At 33.3% G+C, this 18,431-nt stretch overlaps 1 protein-coding gene across 3 annotated transcripts; it reads left to right on the top strand.

Annotated features, from left to right (window-relative positions):
- Positions 1-814: 814 nt before the first annotated feature.
- On the top strand, positions 815-18,413 carry LOC145888426 (cytoskeleton-associated protein 5-like). Of its 3 annotated transcripts, none has more exons than XM_082979166.1 (43): positions 815-943; positions 1,222-1,412; positions 1,587-1,790; positions 2,020-2,191; positions 3,839-3,974; positions 4,251-4,348; positions 4,478-4,591; positions 4,798-4,992; positions 5,194-5,358; positions 5,852-5,980; positions 6,230-6,370; positions 6,434-6,492; positions 6,759-6,909; positions 7,211-7,362; positions 7,517-7,643; positions 7,902-8,054; positions 8,391-8,516; positions 8,716-8,852; positions 9,180-9,354; positions 9,439-9,552; positions 9,804-9,935; positions 10,450-10,656; positions 10,859-11,056; positions 11,521-11,634; positions 11,836-11,985; positions 12,328-12,531; positions 12,708-12,843; positions 12,967-13,160; positions 13,562-13,746; positions 13,942-14,106; positions 14,301-14,400; positions 14,702-14,805; positions 14,908-15,007; positions 15,580-15,773; positions 16,011-16,080; positions 16,140-16,229; positions 16,371-16,514; positions 16,745-16,870; positions 16,940-17,029; positions 17,305-17,437; positions 17,680-17,750; positions 17,845-17,979; positions 18,111-18,413. In XM_082979166.1, the coding sequence occupies exons 1-43, from the start codon at positions 887-889 to the stop codon at positions 18,213-18,215; spliced, it is 5,943 nt and encodes a 1,980-aa protein (XP_082835292.1). In that variant the 5' UTR covers positions 815-886; the 3' UTR covers positions 18,216-18,413. The 3 variants fall into 3 exon arrangements, with proteins under 3 accessions (XP_082835292.1, XP_082835291.1, XP_082835293.1); XM_082979165.1 differs by having other exon boundaries at positions 13,939-14,106; XM_082979167.1 differs by lacking the exons at positions 815-943; positions 1,222-1,412; positions 1,587-1,790; positions 2,020-2,191 and adding an exon at positions 2,700-3,412 and having other exon boundaries at positions 13,939-14,106.
- The last annotated feature ends 18 nt before the right edge of the window (positions 18,414-18,431 follow it).

The following is an 18,431-nucleotide window of genomic DNA, read 5'->3' as shown; positions in this document are numbered from 1 at the left end:
GCGAGCTCAAGCATTTACTGTGACTGTGTAATGTGGGCACTAATGCGATGTTTTGTTGTATTATTTTCTGCGTTGGCCTCTCGGTGAAGGTTTGCCTATTGTCAATGTTTTATTGCTAATTTTCACCATGGCTCTGTTTTTGTTGATTGTTTTCATTAAGAATCAAATGAAACAGTATTAGAGTAAAAGAGCAGCATCAAATGAATGTACAGTATTTATCACATGAATGCTTTTGTACAGAATTTTTTTATTGCTGCTCTTTTTACTCTAATTACCGACTATATACAAAAACATAGGGTAAAAATAATCAATGTAATTACATGCATAAACATATCATAAGGAAGGCGATTCCATATGAAGTTGTGTTCCAAAAAAAAGTTGCTTAGTTTGTAAAATATGACGTTTTTTTTGTGTGTATCATCATTAAAATATCAAGCAGTGTAGACAAACATACTTTATTTGGGACAAGTATACACTAAACATCATAATCAAACTTTTTTATATAGTCTATGGTAACGATTTGTAGATATGTTTATGAAATGCACAATGTACCAAAAGTTATGTTTGCGACCTGAAACCTGTGAATATCTTTCTAATTTATTATTTTATAACATCTTGATTACTCTTCAATTATCATGTGACTAATGTAGTATTTGTGTATTTCATAAATTTGCGAAAAAACCTTGATGACAAATATTATAGACTATGCCGTAAATATGAAAAAAAAATGTCTGAGTGTTGCTTTCTGAGGGTATATAAAGTAACAAATTAATAGCATTAATTTAAAAATATTACGCATTTCGTATATTACAACAGAACTTTTTTCATTTGTGAGCAATCTTTTGTATAAACTGTTGGTTATCTTGTGGAATTAAAAATATTAAAAATGTCTGAGGAAGATGAATGGAAAAAGTTGCCCACAGATCAAAAAGTCCAGCACACAGTATGTCTTATAAAATATTGCTTACCTGTATAAAGAAACATTTTCTTCTTGGCACGGTTATATTCTTGGCATATGTATACACCAGATTGGAAAAAATTTCATGGTTAAATCCTTCTCACACAAAACGTTGTGATTTTCCGCGCATCCAACGATCGCCGAAAAAAAAACCTATTCAAAAAAAAAACTTTCCAATCTGGTGTATGTAAGTTGACATATGTTTGGAAATTTAGAAATGCTACAAAGCAAATCTCAACTACATTTGATTTTTTTTGTTATAGTTGTGGAAAGCCAGAGCGGAGGGTTACAAAGAGTGTATTAAAGTTTTTCCCACATATGATGAGAAAAGTCCTGAATTTTCTAAGTATCTTGGATTGGTCAAAAAGTTTGTAATTGATTCTAATGAACTAAATCGTATTCAAGGTCTGCAGGCTGCTCTTGTGTATGTTGGAAATGCCCATTGTGCTGGGAAGTAAGTGTTAAATATTTTTTCCTACTTGTATTTATGTAATGTCTATTAAACACTGACCTATTAGTGCCATGGTGCCAATAAACCTACTGCATGGTGTATAATAAATTGTACTACATTTTGAGTGTCACAGCGTTTACCAATTAGAAGTAAGCTTTTATTAACTTAAATTCACAGAACATGTTCTGATGTTATTTCTGGGGTTCTTGCTAAATGCTTGAACAGCAAACCAAAGTTGCGGGAGTTGGGCATCGAACTTTGCATGATGTATATTGAAGTAGACAAAAATGAAATGGTCGTTGAAGAATTGTTAAAAGGACTAACCAACAAACAACCAAAGATTGTCCATGCTTGTCTGGATGCAGTTATAAAAGCTTTGTCGTAAGTTGTTGGTTTGTTTAAAGTTTTATTCTTATTCATTGGAAAAGCGTTGAAGCTAGGGACTGAATCCATTTGCCAGAAAATATTTTAAAATTAACCTGAATCCAAATATTGGCACAAAACATTGTCTTATGTGGCTTTGCCTAAACAACTTCTTACAAAAAATGCTGTTATTTAAAATTAAATTAAAAAAAATGTTTATCTTAATAAATTTGTTATTGGTGTTCAGGGAGTTTGGATCAAAAGTTGTTTCTGTTAAACCGATCCTAAAACAGTCGATTAAGCTTCTTGACCACCGGGATAAGAATGTGCGTGAAGCAACCAAGCATTTGTTTGTTGAAATATTTAAATGGATTGGGGCAGCAATTCAAACTCCACTCCAGGGAATAAACCCGGTTGTAGTAAGTTTTATAAATTTACTTTTTCAGTTCTATGTTGTCATTGACAGTAATAAATATGGTTTATGTGCTTATAAACTACAAAATACTAAAAATATGTATGTATGTAACTGTATGCAGTAAAAGTGTATCGGTCATTAGATAAATATGTTGCTAGTTTTATGTTTTTTATGCCACTAATTTGATCTGAGCATTTTGTTCCTGTCAGGCCCAGGTTGAATAGAAATTGCTGAAATATATATTTCCTTTCAGTTTTTCCAAACAATTGGCAGTAATAACAAAACTGTCATCACATACAATTGTTATTCATGTTCCGATTGTTACACTTCCAATTGTTTGGGAAAATTATTCTTACGCGACTCAGGGCATTTAATCTGACATGTGATATCATGAAATATTTTACCTGTTTATAATCCACGCTTCACATACCATTAGCTATCTGCTGGTACAGAAGATGTTATTTTGAGAAGTTGTGGCTTTTGTAAGTTTGCTTTGAAGCACTTTTAAGACCAGAAGTTAAACTTAGCTTCTAGTTGAAACCCATTGTTGTTTTCCTTCTTCTCCTGTCAGCTGTGTTTTGTCTGTGAAGGTTTGCATTCTTTATCTGAAAGACGAATATAGTGTTCCATATGTCAACAAAAGACATTTGTAAGTGACAGAAAATTTAGAGAAGCTCACTAGAAATCTTGTATACTGAATAACATGTATGATAGTGATGATGAAGGATTTGGTGCTGTGATTAGTGTTCAATCAGTAGCACCAACTATTTGTGAAACATTTGCTGAGGAAAGAGTAATAATTGTTGAGCAACCTTCATCTCAAAATGTCTCACCACGTTCAAAGTCAAGCGAACAATTGGTTTTCATGGAAGAAAATTTGGAATTTCCCTGTTCAAATCCTGACCAGCAACCTGATGTAGAAGAAAAATTGCCATCAACTTGTTTAGATTTAGACAAAGACACTGATTTAGCCCAGACTAGACCAGTGGAATCTAACCGCAAAGTGAACGATAAAAAATCTTTTAATGAAGAAAAACAAAATGAAGCAGTTGCAAGACTTCTGGACATGAAAGTGTTCAAACGCAACAGAAATCCTCCCAGACTAGCATTTAGTTCAGAAATATGTAACACAGAGACAGATTCAGGCACCAGTTCACCACTATCACCACCATCCACACCCAAAACTTATGGGAGGTTGACTGTTGCTTCCAAGATTTCACCTTTGGTAAATATGGTTGCGTCCAACTCCAATTCAACAGTAATTCTAATCAAACTGACATAGTCTTGTCACACATAGTCTCTTGTGAGATAAACCATAATAATGTAAAATTGAACATTTATTGTGTTCTTGCATGATCATCTTGATCAAACAGTCACAATACTATTTCAGCATATCATTTTGATTATTAATATATTTTTTATATTGTTTTTATTGTATATATAAAATGTTCTTTTACAAATATGTCTATGATTATTTTGTAGTAAGTTAGAAAAACTTTACAAGTTAGTCTGTTACAATGATCGGTCATCACATTGTTTAGCATCCCCACCAACAATCAACTACGTTTCCTTATTATTCTGCTCATATAATAATAGTCAAGTGATTTGTGTGAACATGAAACGAATGTTTTTGCAAATTTCAAACTTTCAGCTCAAAGAACTCGAAGTTGAATGGGAGAAGCTGGGATCTGGTGGAGGAGCAAAACAAACTCGCTTTATGCGATCGCAACAAGATCTTCGTGAAAAGATGGAAGCGAAAGCTGCTGAAAGTGAAGCAGCTGGTGATGGTATGTCATGAATCATGATATTCTTCTATCTGTTCATGTCAATTCTGATGGTCAAAGGATCTGAAACCTTACTGCACATTTTGTAATTAATCTGGTACATACAGTATGTATGTAACATATATACTATTTATTTGGTGTTTAGTTGTATTGAAAGAAGTTTTTTTTAAGGAACATTTAAACATATATATAATAAATTTTGCCTCAATTTATTTGTTAACTTGCAACTACAAAACAAATGTATTATCACTTGTGAAAAAAATCATTCCTGTCTTACAGGTCTAGCTGAAGAAGAGGAAGCTGCCATCGATCCATATGACTTACTTGAACCACAAGAAATTCTTTCACAACTCCCAAAATCGTTTTATGAGAAAATAGTGAGATCTGTTTATTTAATATTCAAGTGTGCTCGTCTTCCATAGAATATATTTAGATGCTTTTGTATGAAACTAACAGTATACTGGCAGAAAAATTGTTTTTTAATTTTTGAAAATATGTTTTATCAGGAAGAGAAGAAATGGCAGGAGAGGAAGTCGGTTTTGGAGCCGTGTGAAAAACTCACTTCCTTCCCAAGAATTGCACCAGGAGATTACGGGGATTTTGTGAAGGCTTTAAAAAAGGTAGGTAGTATGTGTTGTACTACAACTTTATGACTGTTCATGTTTATTCCAATAAACTGTTTGAACTTTGGACCTTTAACCAAGAATGAGAAACGTGTTGTTATTTGGATGGAATGAAGATGTAAATAAATGCAATGCAAGGAAAATCTGAAAAAAAAATTTTCTCGATTAGTTTTCATCAGTTTCTACAGCTGCTTTTTTCTTAGGTTGTATCAAAAGACACGAACGTTATGCTTGTGACAATAGCAATTAAGTGTGTTGGAGGACTTGCCAATGGACTGCGCAAGAAGTTCCAACCTTACGCCCTTGTTTGTTTGGATGCAATGCTTGAAAAATTTAAAGAGAAAAAAATCGCTGTGGTTACAGCCTTGCAGGAAGCTGTGGATGCCATTTACTTATCTGTAAGTTGTTGCATTTTTGGGGCCAAGAACTTTATCTTTAGTGATTAGTTATTGGTATGAGAACTTAGGTGTTTTAAACATTCTTGTTTTAGTTTTTTCACAATTGAAAATGGTGTATTGGTGGTTGCATTTTTTGGAGTCATTAAAAGTCTATTTTGAGTTTGAAAAGAAGTATGAAGAAAAACTTTGAATGTTTTTCAGACAACAATTCAAGCAATATCCGAAACCTGTATTGAGTTTTTGTTAAGCAAAAATCCTTCAATTCGTGCACAAACCGGATATTTTCTAGCAAGAGCTTTTGCCAAAACCAAGTCAGCTGCAATGAACAAAGCTTTGATGAAACTATTTATTCAGCCTTTGTTGAAAGTAAATATGCTTTCTTGACTTGTCAAGGAGAAATGTGTTAAACAAACTTGCTACTTCAAGGGATACTTTTTACAACCTTTGTACTATAATATTGTCCATATAGCCGTGTTAAAGTTGTTAAATGACAAGAGTTTTGACACACAATACTCAAATTTTTACATAGGATAATGTTTATACAAGCACTGACTATTCTTAACATACTTGGTCGCCATTTCCAAATTTTTTTGCACATTTTAAGTCATTTCCTTATATAACTGATGTCCCATTGACATCATTTTTTTGTCAAACAAAAAATCGGTGTTCTCAAAGTTAATTTGACAAAAAAGTTTTGTTATATTTTTAATATATGATTCACTGCTGTTTGGTGAATAATGTCATGCATACTTGGCAATAAAGTAAAGAAGAAACATTGAAGAAATGTAAAATACGTATTAAATCTACTGATGAAGTAATAAACCTGTTTGCTGTTGTACAGAATTATTCTATTTTGTAGAACATTGACCACAGCACACCAGATGTGAGAGATGCTGCGTATCAAGCTATCGGAACTTTGTCAAAAGTTGTTGGGGAAAATAAAATTCAACCTTTTATTGCTGACCTTGACAAACTTAAACTGGACAAGGTTGCCAAATACTCATTCAATTTATGTCTAAAATAATGTATACTTAGAACAACTTTGTGAAGTAAATTAAAGGTTTGTAACAATTGATATAAAAAATATAGGCTTAGTAGTGGTTTTTTTAGCACATTGCAGTTGTTTCCACCACTATAGTAACCAACCAACAAGAAGTATATACAACAGAGATTTAAATAAACCAATCTACTCCCTTATTTTGTTTGGTTTTTATTCCAAGAACTTTTTCACTTTCAGATAAATGAGTGTGCTGGGAAGGCTGTTGTAACTGGAAGCAAAAAGTCACAGAATTCCGCTCCAGTAAAAAAAGAGCCACCCCCTCAAAAAGCAGGAGAAAGCAAACCACCATCAACCAAATCCAACAAATCTTCTACCAAGGTAAAGAATCAAAACTTTCATAAACATACATTTAATTTTTTAATGTTAATTAATTTTTATCAGGCGAGCTCATCTGCTAAACCAAAAACTGTTAAGGGTGGAAAAAAGCAACCTGCTGCAAAGTAAGATTTTTGTTGCAAAACACTGAAGGTTTTAATTTTATCAAGCAAATGGTTATCAATAGTTAAGAATCATTTTTGAGAAACTGTTTATTTGTAATGTGCATATGAGCATTTGAGTTGCTTACAACATATTTTGTTGTAACTTATGTAATAACTTGATTTTTGTCGGCCTTTAGCAAAACTTTAATTACCCTATCTTTGTCAGCATCTGGTGTTTTTGTTATTGTTATAAGTTGCAGAAATATAAAATTATCTTGATCTTGTAGACCACAAGGAGCTACAATTCCAACGGAAGCAGAGTTGGGAGAAGAAGTTGTTGATGAATTAGTTTCAAATGTTATTTCAAGTGAGGAAAAATCTCAAATTACAAACATGAATTGGAAAGAAAGACTTGCCGGCCTTCAATCAACATTTCAGGTTTCTTTTTATTTCCAGATCAATCAATAGTCAAATATTAAGGCAGTGGATTATAGATTACAACCAGGCAATAGATGGTAGAAAGTATATTTGTTTTTTCTCATCAATATAGAAAAGCCAAAACTAATATGCCAATCATGCTGAAACAGATGTTTCAAAAACTACTGTGTTCATCATCAGTGCTTAGAGAAGACTAAGTTGCAGCAAGACACCATAATTAGCATATTAGCTTTGGCTTTTCTTTTCGAACTAATTTATTCCAAATTTTTTTAAGTATTTTTTTCTCATTTTGTGTAAATAGAAACTGAAGATGTTGGAGAGGGGAAATATTCCATGTCAAGCATTTGTAAGATTTCTATCATTGAAACCAGGTTGGAAGGACAACAACTTCAACTGCCTCAATGAAAAGTTTAAAATCCTTGAGTTTCTGGCTTTAAACTCAAATTTTACTAGGTATTAACATGTTATGTGAAATTACTAGTTTTACATTGAGTAATAACATGTTGAAGTTGGAAATCGTTTTTACAAAGCAAAGCAGTTAATTATATTGGTTATCTGTGATCATTCTCAAAAACGAAAAAAGCTGTAAAGCTGTTGTGTATTTCAGAACTTCCGCAAACGTTTGTCTTGCCCCAACCGTTGATAAAGTTGGAGACGTGAAATGTGGATTAACGGCTAAAACTGCTCTTTCATCAATTGCAGAAGCAACAGGATTTCCTTGGGTGGCTGATCAGGTATTTGTTACCAAACAGTAACTTAACACAAAGAATACAAACTTGACTGCCACAAATAGTTTCAGACTTCATCAGATTCTATGAACCAATGTTACTCAATGTCCAATCTTACAACAAAACCAACATTGTTTTATTTGAATTTTACTTCAATAGTTAAAAATCCTGGACATGAAATTTTACTTGTTTCCTAAACTAAGTCGTAAATGCAAACTCATTAAAGCATGAAGCTAGTATGTGAAACGGGCGATTTTTTTACAGGTGATGGAGAGTGCAATGTCTCAAAAAAACCCGAAAATTCAAAGTGAATCACTCCAGTGGCTTGCCTCAAATTTAAAAGAGTTTGGATTGACTGGAGTCAATGTTAAGCTAGTCATTGACAAAGTCAAAGTTGCTCTCTCTGCAACAAACCCGGTATGACATACACCTCCTCTGTAGCACCAATATATAGCTAGGCTTAATTTTTTTTATTTGCAACTTGAGAATATATAGTAAATTAACAAAAATGTTATACTCATATACTTTAACTCTGTCCATGTTCAAAAACAAAGTCAAACAATTTGTAATTTTATGTGAAACATGTTGTTTAATGTACCTTTTGTTGGTGTATTTATAATTAGGAATGCAATTTGTTTTGTAAACTAGTATTGTAAACAGAACACCCCACAGTATTGCAACTAAATTTATTACATGATATTTTGTTATATTACATAAAAAAAAAATTGTTTTTGAATACATTTGTTTTCACAGGCTGTAAGAACAGCTGGACTGACTGTGATTGGGACCCTCACACTTTATATCGGTGAAAAAGTTCGGATGTTTTTTGAAAGTGAGAAACCTGCTTTGCTCCAACAAATCGATACTGAAATGGAAAAGGTGATTTAAAAAAACTTCTGATATTAGTTGGTTTTTTTTTGCAACACTGTCAGATGCCTGCTAGATCAATTTTAAGCTTTTCTTTGATAAATGGTACAATTAAGCATATGTATTTGGTGACGAATGAAGCAATAACTGATGAAATTGAAATTTAGCTTAACCCGGGTTATTTCTCAGTGGAAATATTTTCTGAATTCAGGTGAAAGGGGAAAGTCCCCCTGTTCCAACTCGCGGAATGAAGAAATCTTCATCTGGTGCCGACACGGCAGAAGCATCTGACGAAGAAGCAGAGGAAGCATTTAATATCAACGACATGGTGACAAGAATTGATATCAGGTTTGCTTAACTGTATATTTATCTAATAAATATCAGAAGTCATTACTTGTCTGTTTCTGTGGAAACAGACAAATTTGTGATAGACTGACTATGTGATTATGTAGTTTTCATATGAATGCAGACTGTTCTATTATGTTGTTGATCTAACAATAAAAAGGTCTAGCAAAGGTTTTATAAATTTGCTCCGCTTAATTGTTTTGTTTGCTGGGATTTCATGTTTTGTCTTAAATCGTTGAAAAACCTATGAAGTTACTGGAAAAATATGCATTATAGATGTTTAGTTATAAGTTGTTTTAACATTTGTGTGAAACACATGATCTTTTTTAGTGGCAAGATAACAGATGCCCTCGTCACAAAACTCTCGGACAAGAATTGGAAAGAAAGAAAAGAAGCTTTAGAAACAGTTACCGGAATATTGGATGAAGCAAAGTTTGTTGAACCAAACATTGGGGATCTCCCTGTTGCGCTGAAGGCGAGACTTGTTGACTCGAACAAAATATTGGTAAGTTTTCCTGTTGATAGAAAAAAGCAACAGACATTTATGATCTTTATTGTTGGAATTATTTCAAATATGTGTTTTTTTCAGCTTACAACAACACTAAACATCTTAATGCAACTTGCCAAGTCTCTTGGCCCTCACTGCTCAAAACATCTGCAGATTCTTCTTCCAAACCTTATTAACGTACTTGCTGATAGCAAGGTAAACTGACTAATTCTTTTGTTTCTTTGCCAAGCTAACAAAAACTTAAAGTAAATCATTGATACATATTTTATCTGGAAACTTTTAATGAATAAACACCAAAATTTTAGACTTTTTGAGTAAATGTAACAATTCACTCCTTTTCATTACTTGAATTCCAGTTTTCTGCATATTGTTTCATTTCTACATCAACTGTAAAAATATTTAATCAAAATGGACTGTTTTTGTTCAAGTTCAATTATATATTTCAGCCTCAAGTACGACAAACAGGTTTAAAATGTATGGACGAGTGGTTGGAAAATACCAAGATTTCTATGTGGCTTGAGGGCGACACAATATCCTCTGCTCTTTCTGTTGCAAAACATATATTCCTTAGAATAGAGGTTGGTGTGTGTACAGTGCAGTACAAATACCTATTTTGAATGGTTTGAAACTGAGTTTAGTTAAAGACAAAAAACCCCTAGTTATGAAAAAAGTTAAAGAAATATTTGAATGCGTGACATAATTGTTATTTGGCATGAACTGACTTGGACTCACCCAGAGGTCAACAACCTATGTTTCAGAGCCACATGTGCCTCTTTCACCTTGAATGGCTCCATAAAGACGGCAAGCACAGTAAAAACAACTATAATTTAAATAAATAAAAAAGAAACATTTTACACCATTCGCACTTCTCTGTTCCTCAAGTTTACTGAAAATGTATAGTGACGCTTATTTTGTTTTATGTGCGTTTTAGGGTTAAAATAATCCCTTCTAACTTAGGATTTCTGGCTGCAAAAAATGTAACTGGCTCTTGCATACTAAATGTTGCTGAACTCTGGACTAAAAATGTACTTGAAAAAAATAAATTTAGTGCCGCAATACGGATTTGTACTTTATCTCATTAATTTGAAACAGCTTTTCAACTGGTTGGCTGACAAACTGTCGGTGGCGAAAAAACTTTCTCCGAATGCACGGGAAGGATTGGAAGGTTGTATTCCTGTGCTTTACTCCTGTTGTGAAGATAGAAGTGGAGAAGTTCGGGCAAAAGCGCAGGCTTTTCTTCCTGTCATGATGAAACATTTGTCGTATGACAAGATGCTGCGCGGAACTGGAAAACTTGGGGTAAATTTCAAAAAAGTTTTCCAAAAAAACTTGCTGCTTGATTAAAGCAGAATTTCCAAAAAAAATTTTTAGTGAAATAATTATCACAGATACAATTACTTGAATAATAATAAAAAATAGTTGAATAATAAACAATAATTGACATGATAATTTAAATATGAACTGTTGAATAAATGATAAAACTATGTTTTTTCTGCTTCAGACTTCTTCAAAATCTACAATTGTCACTTTGCTTGAAAAAGCTCGTGAACATCTTCCTCCCCCGACAACACAAAGTAACAAAAAGGCACCACCAAGTGTTGAAAAACAAGACGTTGTTGTTGAAGTTACAGAAAAGGAAGAAAGCAAGAAAACAACATCAAACAGACCACAAACGTCAAAAGAGAAACGGGCTGGAAGTGTAAGTTCCTCTCACTAATATTGATGTGTGTTGATTTTATAATAGATGTGATATACATTGCCTTTATATCTTGTACATACGTGTATGTGTTGTTGACGCATCAATTGTAAGCAAGCTTATGACGTAATAGAGTCACTTGTAAAGCATTCAACGTTCATTGTTTTTGATTCATTCTATGTTTGTGTGGACGTGTTATACTTGGCATTAAAAGTTGACTTAACAATTTACCCACGATAATTGGAAAGTCTATCAACACATGGCGAAAAAACGTAACAAGATGGTTGGGTTCAATCTTCAATTTTCACATTTTCAAGTGTATACAATGAGTTAGTTTTTGTAATTAATAGCAAAAAGTAGAATAATTTATGTGTTTCTATTTATTATGGTAACATTGTGCAGTGTACATATGATGTAACGTTTGGTAAATTATTTTAACTCAACATCATCAATATACTAATTTACAGAAGCGACCGACAGCCTCAGCAAAAAAATCAGCACCAGAGGAAGATTCCTCTCCACTCTTTCTTCCAAACCAAAATGGGAAGGAACAGAGAATGAAAGATGAATTTAAACTAAAAGTATGGAAATATGTCAATATTAAACTGTATCCTGTTAATATTAGTTGTGAACAGTTCACTGTATAAAACACAAAGGATGTGTTTTCCAAACTACACTCCGGAGCAGTCAAGTGTTTATTACGTCCTAGTGTGAAGTTTCATGTTTACTTTGATGTGGAATTACATTTGAAAAAAGCCTTGATTAACTGATTTTTGCTGCAGACAGTCAAGTGGAATTTTGCTGTGCCACGTGAAGAGCTTGTTACACAACTTCACCAACAACTGACCACTTGTATGAGTTCTGCTGTTTTATCTGAGATGTTCCACGCAGATTTTCAGCATCATCTTAAAGCCATCACCATGATAACTCAGGTAGTATTTTCATATAATCCGCCTAATTATGATTGAAACTGAGTACTGGGAAAATGTTTGCTTAAATTTTTTCCGTCCTCATCTATAGGGAGGTTTGAGTTGGTATAGTATGGACATGGAAAGCATGATTTTTTTATTTCTCACTTAAAATGAGTTTGGCTGCAATGCCAGGAAACTTAATCATCATGTCTGCCAAGGCCCTTACTTGCCAATCTCAACCATCATGATCTTGCCTTGCCATATGGAAACACTTAATTGTTATTTCCATTTTAATTTCTGAAAACTTGTTTTGACAAGAAGCCATTAAAAATTGTTGTTGAAAATGCCTTTACTTTGTTGCAGGGTCTGTCTGTACAGTGGGAAGCAACAGTAAATTGTATTGATATTCTGTTGAGATGGTTTACATTGAGATTTTACGACAAAAACACAACAGTTCACATCAAATCACTCGAATATTTAAAGATGCTTTTTGACAAACTGATAGAGAGTTCGTACAAAGCAAGTGATTATGAGATGGCCTCATTTCTTCCGCATCTAATGATAAAGGTTTGTGTTTACTGTCATGTTCAACTTATGTGTTTTTAAATTTGGGAAATCTGAAAAAAAAACTAATATTTTGTGGTAATGCAACTATAGATCTAAAGTTTAGACTTTCAAAACATCATCCATTGGTAATTTCGCCAATTCCTGATGACAAAAAAAATTATTTTTTGTGTTTTCAGATTGGCGAGAACAAAGACAACATTCGCAAAGCTGTTCATGGAATATTACAACAAGTGTCGTCAGTTTATCCGGCAAGCAAACTTTTCAATTTTATCATGGACGGAATCAAATCCAAAAACTCACGACAGCGATCAGGTTACAATGATTATTTTGTTGCATGAAATTTTTAATGTTGTTTTATCATCAATTCATTGGACTTGTTTAAGTAGAATTTAGACAGGAACAATTTTTCCCCGAATGTAACATATTTTGTTGCAGAGTGTCTCGACCATGTTGCATTGTTGATTGAAAGACACGGTTTAACTGTGTGTCAGCCATCGGCGCAAAAAGCACTGAAGGAAATTGCAACAAACATCAGTGACAGAGACAAAGGTGTTCGGTCATCAGCACTCAATACAATAGTGGCAGCATATAATGTGTCAGGAGATATTGTATTTAAACAAGTTGGAAAGGTAGATTTATTGATTTGTTATCACTAGGTTTGGGTGATGATTCATCATTTTTTGGTCATTTACGGTATAATACTTTCGTTTGCAAAAATGTAAGCAACTTGAATAATCTACCAGCCAATTTCCTTTGGGACATTGTGTCCGAAATGGCTTTTATTTTTTGTGACATTTAAAAAAAAAATTAGGTCAATGACAGACAAATGACACAAAAAAAACCCAAGTGATGAATAAAATTTTTTGTTTTGCTTTTGTATAATGCCCCTATTTTAACAGAAGTTACTACTCCTTTATAAAGTATCTATAAGCTGGAGTTACATGATCAACCAACAGCCATGAATTTACTATTTTCAAAACATAAGTTACGAATCCAACATTTAATTATTATTATTTCATTTTATAAACAGCTGAATGAGAAAGACATGAGTATGTTGGAGGAAAGAGTTAAAAGATCAGGGAAATATAATGAAAATCAGCCAACACAACAACCTGCTAAACCAACAACGACCTCTAGTGCTGCCAAGTCCGAGAGGGAAGTTAAACCACAACAATCATTGTCACGACAACAAAACACTCAACCTGCTGCACAAAAGTTTGTCAAAACTCAAAATGTTTCTATTTTTTATTGAACAATAAAAATTACCTCTGTAAGTTGTGTAACTGATTCTGTCAAACACGTAGTTTGTATATCTTCCAGAAACAGTTTGCTGAACATTCATATGTATACTTTAATTACAAAATGGCTCAATATTTCGGTTACTAATTTCCTTGATGTATTTATCAGCAGCAACTCATTGCATTCACTGTCGGAACTTCATTCTTCCTGTCCAAGCGATCCCATTGATCCAATGGATGTTCCTGAAATTGCCGCTCTGATGTCACAAGTAAAACCAGTTAATATTGATCACTTACTTCAACCAATCCCGATACCAGATTGTGTGAAAGAGTTCAAGTAAGTCTGCATTTTTTTTATTTCTCTTTTAGTTGTTGAATAAAGTACACACAAAATTTTGAATAACTCACAATGAAACTTTACCTGTCATTCAGAATGGAATAATTTACTTGAATTATATTTGATATGTTTGCAAACATTTAAAAAAAACTTTTTTAGTGTATAGTAGAATTTAATATAGTTTATTATTGTAGAGCAAAAATGGCGATTGAAAATGCGAAAACTGCTTTGGACGTAATCGTTTCACAACTTTCAAGCCCCCAGATTGATGTTAGCATCACTGCTGCACATGAGGTTAGAATTCAACATTTGCATAAAATATTAGGGATGAAATTAACTGCGGAAACTTTAAATTAAATCATTTGAGTCATTTACATTTGAGTCATTCTATTGAAGTGCTTTTTATGTATATAGTGAATAAACAGTAAATAAATGGACACAAGTAGTGCACTAGAAACTATAGAAACGGTCTACTGCAGAAATTGAATAATGTTAAGTTAACAAATGAAATAAATATTGTAATTTATTGTGTTTTTGAAGTAAAAGTTTTCATAATTGTTAAATTTTATTACTAAATTATATTGTTTTATTTTAGCTTTACACAATCATTAGTCACAAGGAGAAGTGGGTGGTATTTGAAGGTCGTATTGATGACCTTGTGACTGCAATGTGTACCCAACTCCGTATGATCACAGACAGGTCAGCTCCATTCTATGTACCTATTTCCAACAAAGGACTCAATGTTAAACCGAAGTTAAATTCTTCACCTCAAGTTAAACTGACCCTTTAACTTTGTTGCAGATATTTGCCGATGATTATTGAAGGAAATGGTGATGTTAATGAGATTTCTATTGAAAGTTTTTTCTCGCTTTGTAAATCCCAGTTTTCCGTCCTCGTCAGTGTGAGTAGAAATTTATCTGTTAAACTTGTGAAATCCTAACATTATCTTATGTTGACAAAAGTTACAATTAACTAGTGATGCACCGAACAGCCGAATAAACTGAAACTAATTTTGGTATCCATCTCTTTAAACACAATAAATTTAAACAAAACATGTCTTGTATTGGGATCTAATCCTATCATACAGCTTTTTTGTTGGCACAAATAACCTGCTGTTCCAGCTGCTTAAAAGTTGATTTTCATCATTTTGGTGGCAATAAACAAATAAAACAAACACATTCGTGCAGTTTAAACAATGATTCTAATCTGTACTAAACTTTGCGTATTGGCGTTACATGCAGTAAAAAAGTTTTCGGCCGAATTTTGCAAAAATATTCGACAAACCGAACTTTCGGTGCATCCCTACAATTAACCATATTTACCAGTAAACTATAAAGATTGGTAGATAAGTAACTTACCTCAAGCAGATATTGGTTCACAGCATGATGTTGGATTTGAAACCACAATCTAACACTTGTTTCAAATGATTAAAGCATTGCCAGTGTTTCACAAAAATCTTCCTGTTTTGTGTAGATATTTTCTGCCCCAATGCTCGCATCCCAGGCTACGACGTATGTAATGTTCGATTTGCTTCGAACTGTTGTTCAACTTCTCATCAATGAACAACTCAACACAATGAAAGAAGGATCGTCGACCAAACTTATCCAAACAATAAACATCCTTATTCACAGAATGCTTGAAAATTGTGACCCAACCGCTATTTCATGGTTAGCAACTTTGAGCCACGTTGTTTTAGAACTCATGCCTGTTTGATCGATAATGTTCCTATTCATGTTATTAAAATCGTGTATTGTGAAACATATGTCAACACATGCATTCTTCACACCCGGGGAGAAATTAAACTTTTGTACTTAAAACTTTCTCTGTTTCTTCAACATTTTGGTAAAGTGGTACAGTACACAGGTATGGATGACTTCTAACACATTCTGTCATTTAATTTTTAGTGCTTTGATTCGAGTGCTTCATGACAGCATGGAAGCTGCATCAAAAGCATACGTTGATGTTCTTGTCAAGGTCAGTATTTTTATTTTGATGTATTCTGGGTTTGGTTGTGATCCAACTTTTTTGTTCAGTGTTTGTGGAAGTTTGGTCGCTCTGTTCAAGGCAAGGACCAGGAAACGAACAACAACGCTGGGGACACTTTTGAGCAAGATCCCCTCAATGTATGTCCTGATTCTATTAACAAAATGTTCACATGTTTAGAGAATATTGTTAAATTGTATTTTATTTGAGTTTTGAATATATTTACACTCTGTTCGTTAAAAAAGTGATTATTTGTGCCGAATGTGTCGTTTTATTTTAAGCTTGCTATGTTGCTGTCAGAGATCGATCGTTTCTGGCGAGATTTCCCTAGAAATCATCCAGTTTATCTTCGAATCCAAACAGATTTTCCGCTCAGATCTGTTAAAACTGTCATAGTAATATTTTGCAAACAAATGGGACCAAAGGTAAATACATAACATAAAGTTAGAAACATTAACATTACATGTAATATGGCATTTAGAGTTTTTTAAGTATTGAGAAGTTAGCAACTTAAACTTTTTCATCATTGGTTGCAACAATGTAACTCTCTGTGGCAATTATTTTTAAATAATTGGTGAACATTTTTTCGGTTTATCTATAGCAACACTGTCATTTTCCTGCTTATATTATTGTGATGTTGATTATATTTTAAAAGGTTGCCGATCAACTTCATATGATTCCAAACCCTGAATTATCGGAAGTCGTTGCAACTGTTCAGAAAAATCTAAAAATGACGAAAACTGAAGTTGCGCAAAAAATATCCGACTCTTCAGAAAGAAAGGTTTGTTTTTCATAAATGCAGTTGTTTTGCAAAACTGTGTTTTAATTGAGTTTTTTGATTATTCTTCAGGAAAATATTGCTTCACTGTCAAGAAGAAGTTTGGAAGCAAAATTGGCGCAAATATTCAAAAAAATTGGCAATTATCGCCAATATAAACAGGTATTGTGTTCATGGGTTGCAAGAGAGAGTCTTTTTTATCAATAATGAGTTAGAATACTTTGTAAGATTTTCTATCAAATAATAATTTTTGTGAAAACTTTACTGTTCGCTTTTTATTGCTTTTGAAACTCCGCAATTCGCAGATCAGCAATGCATTGGTTTCGACATAAAAGTTAAAATATTGATTCATGACAAAACAAGCCTCACAAAAGTGTCTCGGAATAGATAACCTAGTGGCAGAGCAGACGATCAACTGTTTTCCATCATTTTTCTAGGGAATTTATGAACTTTATGATTTCAAACAAGAATATCCTGGTTATGATGTTGACCCACACATTGAAACTTTGGAGGAAACTTGCAAAAATGTTGTGAAAAATTACTTGATTAAAATTGAGTCCGAGCGAACAGGTAGGTTTTATTTGTTTCTTTTCAAATATTCTTTATTGTAGCTTACTTTGTATGGTGTGTTTATACACTTCAATGACATACTGCTTTATGTTTACTTGCTTGTAAGAGGGGTTTAGTTTTTATGGACAACAATTGGAATTACAATTATGTCTGCCATATTTCTTATGAAATTTATTGAATTATTGCAAGTAAATTTTAAAAATTTTGATTCATTTTTTATGATTACGACTAATATTTCATAGGTGTTTCCCCTCCTCTGCCCCCCCACATTGCGAACATCAAAACAACTTCAGACTACGTCACATATCTTAATGTAAGTGTAATGACGCAAATTGTTTTACCTTGTGATGTGCAGTGTTGTCAATTTTATAGTGTAATGAGTAATATTAGACGAAATTCATTTCCAGGGACTACGAAAAAAAATTAATCTCCCCCCGTTGTGTGTTGATGTGATACGAAGTGAAACGAATAAAGAAAACCCCCAGAACGAAGGCAGTCAGGCAAAAATACTTGGCACAAACACAACTGCTAACCAAGCCCAGGTGACGACACATCTTGTTTTCACATGTCGATTAACAGCGCCATCTTGGTTTCAATATTTATCTTTACTGTTTTTTGCTGCAGCTGCTTGCTTCATAACCTTGCTCAACAAGATTATCTTTGTATTTTTCAGAATTCCAATTCCTCAACAGCAGGAGATAGGAGTATGACGTCATCTCGTCTTCTAGATCTCAAACGTCGACTTGATGAAATCAAACAAGGAATGAACAAAAGTTAAAAGCTCCTCTTTCTATTTCAACGCTGGTGCCCAATCTTCTTTCCCACTGCCCGTGACCTCTTCCTATTGGTTGGGTGGAGTTCAGTAACATGCTGCGGAACCCAGATTTAAATAAATGGCAAACATGTCTTTATATCTTCGCTTTTTCCACATTTCCCTTTCCTTTTAAGGTTCCCACAAATAAACTTTGCATTATGTGTTCTGGTGTCATTAGAA

This window comes from Ascidia mentula, chromosome 2 (assembly GCF_947561715.1).
Source record: "Ascidia mentula chromosome 2, kaAscMent1.1, whole genome shotgun sequence".
NCBI lineage: Eukaryota > Metazoa > Chordata > Ascidiacea > Phlebobranchia > Ascidiidae > Ascidia > Ascidia mentula.
This window is presented reverse-complemented; position numbering and strand designations above follow the sequence as displayed.